Source organism: Haplochromis burtoni, unplaced genomic scaffold (genome assembly GCF_018398535.1).
Source record: "Haplochromis burtoni strain Fernald_Lab_line unplaced genomic scaffold, NCSU_Asbu1 Contig_155, whole genome shotgun sequence".
NCBI lineage: Eukaryota > Metazoa > Chordata > Actinopteri > Cichliformes > Cichlidae > Haplochromis > Haplochromis burtoni.
In genome coordinates this window covers 768,114-776,575 of record NW_024582516.1, presented here as the reverse complement: position 1 = coordinate 776,575, position 8,462 = coordinate 768,114, and the positions used below count along the sequence as shown (strand labels likewise).

The following is an 8,462-nucleotide window of genomic DNA, read 5'->3' as shown; positions in this document are numbered from 1 at the left end:
ACATTGTGAGATTTTGTTTTAATAGTTCAAGACCTTATTATGCAGGGGGGTGGCTCTGGCTCAGGTAGAGCAGTTTGTGTACTAATTGGAAGGTTGGCGGTTCAATTGCTGCTGCTCCAGATACTGAACCCCGAGTTGTACCCGATGCATACACAGGAGTGTGAATGTGTGTGAATGTTAGACAGAAGGCACTTGGACATAGAATAACATGCTTGCGTGAATGGGTGTGTGAATGGATGAATGCAGTATGTTGTATTAAGCGCTTTAAGCGCTCAAGTAGACATAAAAGTATTAGAACCAGTCTGTTCACCATTTATCATGCACCCAACAGTAGTGAGATGCATACTGTTTCCTGGAATGTGCATGCATGGGACACTGTAACAGCATAAGGATCCCACAATGCAATGCAGACAAAACATATAATGCACTGAAAAATATTCACTGTAGCTGAGATCCAGTGTCAATAAGACTTTAGTTTAAGTGTTCATACTTGATTTTATTGTTTACATTTGTCAATAAATCAGTGGAGCATCTCAAACAAGATCAAACAAGGTTGTTTTAGCCACTGGCAATGTGTCAAAAAAAAGAATAAATAAACTGGGAGGGGCACTGTCTCAGATTTTGGAGTTCTAATTTAGACAATACAACACATTCATAAATGAATATCTTACATCATAAAGTCTAAATTATTTTCACTTGTAAGGTTGTTATTTAAATAAATCTAACTTATACTGAATTCACTTACTTTCAAAGCAGCTGTTCTAATATCATCTAAAATTGAATCTGACTAAAAGTCCTTACTGTAGCCACTTTGGTTATAGTTTGGTGACTTTCACAGTGTTCTCTTTGCGCTCTTCCTTTTCTGACCTGCGTGTGAATATTGTCAGGATTACTGGGATGAAAACAAGGCCGTGAACCATCCCGATAAACATGACAAGAAAAAAAATCTTAAAAAATGTTCTAAAGGTGTTAAACTTTGAAACGGACAACACTGACACCCCGAAAATGGTGGACAAGCCACCTTGGAGGACGGGGAACCCCAGATGTGTGAGAGCATCCACAGCCTTTGCATTAGGATCCGTCTTTTTGCTGGAGACGAAGGCGTAAGACACGTGAGCTGAGAAATCGACAGTGAAGCCAATGCAGACGGTGAAAATGATCATGGATATGGAATCCAGGCTGATGTCCCAGAGCGCCATGAAGCCGGTCACGCCTACAGTCACTGAACCAATCGAACAAGTCACCAGAAATGAGCAGATAGGCTTAGGAATGAGCAGGAGAGAGACGATGAACATCACAGCTGCGATCACACCAACATTTTTGATCGTGCTGCTCACTACAACATCATACTGGTCAAAGAAGATGAATTTCTGGTTATAGACTAATAAAGAAGCTGCTCTGCAATCAGCTGAGATGGACCGAAGTGCTTTAAGTGCATAAAGTTCCATGCTGCCACTGTCAATATCAACCATCTGTACGAAAACTCGGGAGGCGTGGATGACATCTCCGGTGATGTTCACATCTTGCTGGTAGAAAGGGAATAATTCAAAAAAATGAGGGAGATTTTTGAGGAAGGCATCTTTATCATTAAGGGTTAAATTATTTGCCTGCCCATACAACAAATAAGAGTCCAGCCAGGATGAAAAAATGCCTTTATCTACAATGCGGAGCCCTTTAAAGTCCTCCACGCATGCCTGGAGTTCGTGCCGCTTGGTTTCATCCCAGTATGGAAAAGGCTCACTGATAATAACCATCACAGATGGGCCATAATCATAGAAATAATGCCGATCCTTCCTGTTGAATGTGTTAACAAGGGAGTCATCAGCTGCCAGGTCGTGAAGCTCAAACCCCTGCTGTACATGGAGGCATCCATAAATGCTTACAGCTAAATATGCCACAAAGAAGAAGATCACCATTCCCTTGACCCAGGGTTTGATCAAAAATGGGCCGTAGTAATCCTTAAAGAAATAGCTGACTGGTTGCATCTTCTCTGCTCCAGTGCTCTTATCAAAGTCACCTCCCACGCAGCAGATGCTGTATAGCTCAGAGCGATTTTTAGGTCTGTCTGATGGGATTCGCTTGCAGGTCAGCCAGTGCCTGTTGCTGCCTTCCCGCCGCCCATTTAAAGCCAAGAAGGCTCCAAAGAAGGTGATGGTGTAGATGTAACAGAATATGATTGAGGTGCTGGTGTACAAGCAGAAGGCCTGCATGGATGGGAAGTAAGACTTGACACCTATGAAGAACTTGAGAACATCGGTCACAGCGGTGATGGTGATGGGCATGATGGCTTCTTTGTAAGTGTGAGCCATCCTCTTTGGGACCGGGTCATTCACATGTGTGTGCCGCCAGTCAGACACCATTATGAACATGTTGTTCAGACCAATTCCTGGAAAAAAAGTGATAACAGTTCATGATAGTTTTACGGTACTCACATGACTCACATGCTTATAAATGAATAAAGTCACCACCTTATAAAACACCACTGAAACTTTTTTTATGTTGTCACCTTTATTACTTTTATTACACTTTTAATTACTTGGCTGGTTTTGCACCTCCAGCTAAAAGCTAAAACTAAAGTGTGGAAGGAAAGAAGCCAAGAGTGAATTTTTCTCACCAAGTAAAAGGAAAACCGCGTTTGCGACGGTGATAACAAACGGCACTCCGATGTAAAGCAGCAGGCCAAAGCCAGACAGAACTGCCAGCACAGCGGAGAGGATACCGAAGACAGCCACCCACACCTTGTTCCTCACATTGTCCAGCCTGCCAAGGAGGAATAAATTGTATTTAAATCCATACAGATGATAAAGATAACAGTGAACTGAGGGCAAGGTCCAGTTTTTCTGGGCAGCCTGTAAAGGATCATTGTTGGATGTTTTATAACAAAACAACTTCCTAAATATGACCTTTTATTGTGGATGTTCTTACAATTTGTAAAGTGAAGCTTGTGAAAAAAAGCCTGTTGTTCATAGTTAATACAGAGGTGGCAACAGCTGACACAATCTGAGCCATAAACCTGATAAACAATAGCTGTCACACGTTCTGAAAATGTCCCGTCATAAAAAGAGAAACAGAAGGTAAATATACTGACCTGATTGTTAATTATTATCTTTCCTTGTTACTCAAGTTATATGTTATATTCCCTGTTGTTAATTATTACCTGGTTAAATATCCAGGAAAAAAGATACGTGCCGCCTTAAAAATCTGTGGAATAAGATTATAAAAAATCTACATTTAAGCTAAATATAGAAATGTAGTTTTTTTAAGAAAAATATGGAGGATTTCATAAATGTTTTTTAAATTGTATCTTCAGAAAGTAATCATTTGGTAAACATGGGCAGTTGTATGTTAACCTAACATGTAAGACCATGTTCTAATAATATTTTTATGTAAATTGAAAAGTAAGTAAGAATTTTACTGATTAAGTGCACAGCGTGTTGTTGATTAATTGAAGTTGTTAGTGATAATAAGTCAAGAAACTTTTAAAGACTCTACAATAATACAGAGAAAATCCCTTTGAGAAGCCACTTGGTGACAGTGGGAAGAAAAAACTCCCTTTTAACAGGAAGAAACCTCTGACAGAACCAGGTTGAGGGAGGGGAGGCCATCTGCTGTTACCAGATGGGGAAGAACTGCGGAAGCGAGTCAGAGTAATATTACCAATGATTAAATGCAGTGTTGTGTATAAACACAGAGTGATTGAGTAAAGATTAAATATTTGGATGCATCATGGGAGCCTAGAACTAGCAGTGTGACTAAAGGAGGATTCAGGGACACCTGATCAAGTCCTGCCTATACTGTACGTGTTGTCAAAAAGGAAAATTATAACCTAATCTTAAAAGTGGGGAGGGTGTCAGTCTCAGAAAATAGAGGACATTTCATGTGACATGAACTGTTTTTAAAAGCACTGTTCACCATACGTTCTTATGTCTTCAAACAGTTTGAAGATAGAGGCATCAGCTGCTTTAAATATGAAAAATGGAAACAATGTTTGGCTCTGATAAAGGTAAAAAAAATGCCTTCGATGTGTAACTCTGAAGCTCTAAAGCTCGGTAATTGAGATTGTGTTTCTTCAGTTGGATTATAAATCAAAGCGCAATAACAACTTTTCCAAGTACAAAAGATTTAAGTGAGACATTATTGCTCTTTACCTCAAGACAAAACTAGGCCAGCAGCTTCTCTCTTTGACTAAGCTTCTGGCTGTAGCTTGATTTTCAACAACTAAGCATGTGAGTCTTATCAGTGTTTAATAGGAGGGGTGATAATTTGCACATGTTTTACAGCAACAGGAGCTGGGCACCTTGTAGTAATTGAATCAGTCATTAACTCCTCTATAGGAGGAGTTATTCTAGAGTCAAACGTGAGGCCATCTAACAGCTAAAACTGAAACTAGATCATGAGACATCCAGATCCAGGCCTCAACCTGACTGAAATGGTGGGACTTTAAGAGAGCTGTGCATAGATTTCAATGAGCTGAAGCAACGTTGTAAAACAATTGCTCACGTTACTTCAGATTATTAAGGCTAAAGGTGGTTTTACAAGCTTCTGAATCATGGGGGTATAGTTAGGTTTCCACACATTGCTTCAGATTCAACTTCAGCTTTTTGTTTGTTAAATTAATAAAGACACTGTTATACATTGATATAGATCCTGGTTATTCTTCACCTCAGGCTGTATTTCCATAACTGTTAAGGACCAGATTAGTTTTATTGTCCTTAGAATTTAAAGAAGGTCTATTTCTTTTTACTAGAACTGTAACTATGAATTCAAACTTCTCAATCTACATGAAAATAGCTCAAAACAAAAAAAAAAGTTAATTGTACTGCACTACATGTAACCTGACCTGGGTCAGACAAGCGCTCTGCATCCTGGATTTTGCCACTTACTGCGTGACGGTTGCTGATCACTTCTTACCTCAGGCAGGATATCACAGAGAAGGTGACAGCACAGGCATAAGCGATGAGGAATAGGGGGAAGCCATCTGTGGTGTGGCTGTCAATCTCATCCTGCTTGGATTTCGAGGTGTAGTAAGACACCTACAAAAGAGCACAGCAGAAGGAAGTCAACTTGAGCATTTAAGTCACAAAAAGTGATTGCACATGGAAGTCCTGGCAGCTGTTACATCAGTGTTACTCAACAGTTTGGATTTAAAAGGGCAGTTCACCCATAAAAGTCAAATATTTAGATTTTTCCTCTGGCCTGTAATGCTTGCCTGTTCCTCCACTTAGACTTTTCTACAGTTTACTTCCAAAAACTGGGCAATTCAATCCAAACAGTGTATCTTCTCATGAATATAATGGCACTATGTGATAGCAGTACAGTACTTTTAAAAGAAACCCTGCAGAAATGTTTTTTGTTCTTCAAATCATACAATGTTAGTTCAACAAGGAAATCTTCAGACCTTGTTATGAGCATGTCTAATGTTGGAACACATCTGCCAACTAAAAGAAATGTGTGCATAGTTCACATTACAACCATTTTCAAGTTATAAATGATTCTATTATTCAGGAATACTTTCTTAATGGCTCAGTTTGTGATTATTCCATTTTTGTAGTTTCCTTTCATCGTGAGATCAAGAGCTTGGTCCCCATAGCCGGCAATAAGTCAGACTCGTTTCCAGTGCATGATGGACTCTGCCAGGGCTGCCCTTTGTCACTGATTCTGTTAGTAAATTTTATGGACAGAATTTCTAGGCCTATCCAAGTGGTGGGAGGCTTTCACTTGGGTGGTCTGAGAATCTCATCTCTGCTTTTCGCAGATGATGTGGTTCTGTTGGCTTTATCAGGTGATGGCCTTCACCTCACACTGGAATGGTTTGTGGCCAAGTGTGAAACGGTGGGAATGACAATAAACACCTCCAAATCTGAGGCGATAGTCCTCAGGTGGAGTGCCCACTCCGGGTCAAGGATGAGATCCTGCCCCAAGTGGAGGAGTTTAAATATCTCAGGGTCTTGTTCATGAGTGACAGGAGAAGGAAGCGGGAGATTGACAGATGGATTGGTGCTCCGGCTGCAGTGACGCTGTACCGGTCCGTCGTGGTGAAGAGAGAGAACCCAAAGTAAAAGCAATGCTCTCAATTTACCAATCAATCTACGTCCCTACCCTCACCTATTGTCACGAGCTGTGGGTAGTGACCGAAAGAACGAGATCGCAGATACAAGCGGCAGAAAAGAGCTTCCTTCTAAGAGAGGACTCCACTTGGCCCACTGAAGATTTAAAAAGTTATTTTCCAAAAAAATACAGGGGGAAGACATGAACTAGTTTGTGCATAGAGTGAGAGAATGTCAGTGTCAAACAACATAAAAGTAAAGTAGTTATTCCTAAATCATATTTTGTTTAACTAAATAAAATGAAGCTTAAAACTAGAATTACATTACAATAAGCTGTTAAACCATCACTGATAATGGCATTATGAATTAAAAACACTGTAACGTGAAATTTTGTGGGGGTGTTTTTGCATGACTTTGGTATTTTTATGGAGTTTTTCCATGCTGTTGGTAAAGAGAACAAACAACATAAAAAAGGACAATAAAAAAAGAAACAACCACTCAGTGTGGCTGGTAGTTTTCCACTGCTGATGGCACGTACTTGACCTTCATCCAAATTGTCTTTAACTCAAGTAGAACATTAAACCGCACAATGCTTCCAATGCTTCTTTTTTGTCAAAAAGCTTTTGGTGGCACATTCCAATGAAGAAAATCTTTCTGTAGTCGGTCTGTGGTCAAATGTATCTTTCTGTGATCATTTTATGTTGCTTTAGTTTTGTGATTGAGGTCATTGTTTTTGCCCCAATTTTTGCAACCATGTGACTGGAAGAGTTTGGGCTAGAAGCACAAGTCTGCACAAAACTTTTTTATTTTTCAAAATTTATGAAAGATTTATTAAAAAATAATAATACTCATTACCAAACACAAAAAGCATCATTTGATGGCATTGTTAAAAGTATTTGTGGCTTTTGCAAAGCATTTCATCAGTCATGTGAAAAATAGTTCATCGTAAATGCACATCGAATAAATACACCCAAGAATCTCTGTTTGCGTTTAAGCATTCAGAGAGGTTATGTTACTTGCTTCAACTTTAAAGTTTAAAAAAGAAAATGAATAATAAAAACATGAGTAATGATGTGATACTCACATAAATGTGTTCGCTGTCTGTGTTGTCTGATAGGAGCTTTTTAAATTCTCTCAGCCATAATTTTGAGGCTTCAGCTGTGCTTTCCCGATCATCTAAGTAGTAGAAAAGTTTGACAGCTTCAGCATTTCTGACTGAGTCGCTATCATCTGTAATAACACCACCCAGCACTGCACCTAGAAAGAGTGGAGTAGCTTTGTGCATGTGGACTGGATAGGTGATGCTGGTCTGATTGGTTAGACTGTAGCTGAGGATTTCCAGGATGATGTTTGAAACACACTCTCCGTTGGCTCTGGCACACAGTTCATTGAAGCCCAGTCTTCCATTGTCCACAGTGATATCAAGGATCTTATTGTTAAGTGAGATGATGTCTTCTAAAACAAGTGTGTCCAGTAGATTACGGCTGTTCCTGGCCATAGCAATGAGGGATGCAAAGCTGCCCTTGTCATACTGCCTGTCTTCAGAAAACATGGAGTAATTGTATGGAAAGTTTTCTTTCACAAAGGCTCTGGTTGCCTTTGAGGGTCCTTTAGTTGGCGTAAACTGGCGCTCAAGACTATTGTCCTGTCTTCCCTCGAGAAAAATGAAACCTCCGCTGAGTGCTGCTGAGAGTAACACAGGAACAATGAAAAAATATAATGGATAGGATCCTACTTTTGATCCAAGATTTTCAAAAAGCCGTGACAGAGGCTTTGTCAGGCAGTCAGTGCGTCTAGAATCCATCCTTAGTGTTGCAGGGCAGTGACACGGATCTGTTGTGACTGCACACTTATAAAGGGTGTCAAGATAAGCTTAATCCTAATACTTATTGCTTCTGGGAAGAGCTACCCTTATTCCAGGAAAAACAAGATGACATGCAAATTATTCAGTGTTCAGTTTTTATTCTGTGACAGTAAAACGATAAGGCAAGCCTTTAGAATGATAAAAGGAAACAAGCTAATTAGTGAACCTAGACAAGGATTACCAAATGCTGACCTTGCTCTGACTTAATGAAAATAACCAGGGCGGTGAAAAATCCGATTTTATGACATTATGTTGCAACTATACCTGTAAAACTGTGTTATAACTATGTGACTTTATAACTAAATTACTTTGTAGTTGTGTCATGTCACTAAAATTACTTAAGAAGACTCAATGCTGAAGACAAACAAGCTCATAAAAAAATTTGATTACTTCTTAAATTAGTTAGTCATATCAAAGTATCCCTTTCTGTGAAGACTCTTTTAACATTTTGAAATTTAAAATGAGTGGTCAAAGCATTTCTGTTACCAAGCTGTAGCATGTAGCTCCCCTCCTCCTCTCCCTTAGCTTCCCTGCTTAGCCTCTTATGTCCT

The 8,462-nt window shown here is 39.5% G+C and overlaps 1 protein-coding gene across 1 annotated transcript; it reads right to left on the bottom strand.

Annotated features, from left to right (window-relative positions):
• Nucleotides 1-7,966, bottom strand: LOC102295996 (patched domain-containing protein 3). Its single transcript, XM_005932131.2, has 4 exons — nt 7,132-7,966; nt 4,912-5,033; nt 2,615-2,760; nt 1-2,386 (listed from the first exon to the last, which is right to left on the bottom strand). Exons 1-4 carry the CDS (start codon nt 7,849-7,851, stop codon nt 816-818), a joined length of 2,559 nt encoding a protein of 852 aa, XP_005932193.1. The 5' UTR covers nt 7,852-7,966; the 3' UTR covers nt 1-815.
• Between the last annotated feature and the right edge of the window lie 496 nt (nt 7,967-8,462).

What these genes read in the sequence shown, in the direction of transcription:
- LOC102295996 (XM_005932131.2), bottom strand. Translation starts at nt 7,851, where the DNA reads ATGGATTCTAGACGCACTGACTGCCTGACAAAGCCTCTGTCACGGCTT. An exon ending in CAGACAGCGAACACATTTAT is followed by an intron (nt 5,034 to 7,131) that starts GTGAGTATCACA and finishes GCTCTTTTGTAG; the next exon opens with GTGTCTTACTACACCTCGAA. An exon ending in CGCGGTTTTCCTTTTACTTG is followed by an intron (nt 2,387 to 2,614) that starts GTGAGAAAAATT and finishes CTTTTTTTCCAG; the next exon opens with GAATTGGTCTGAACAACATG.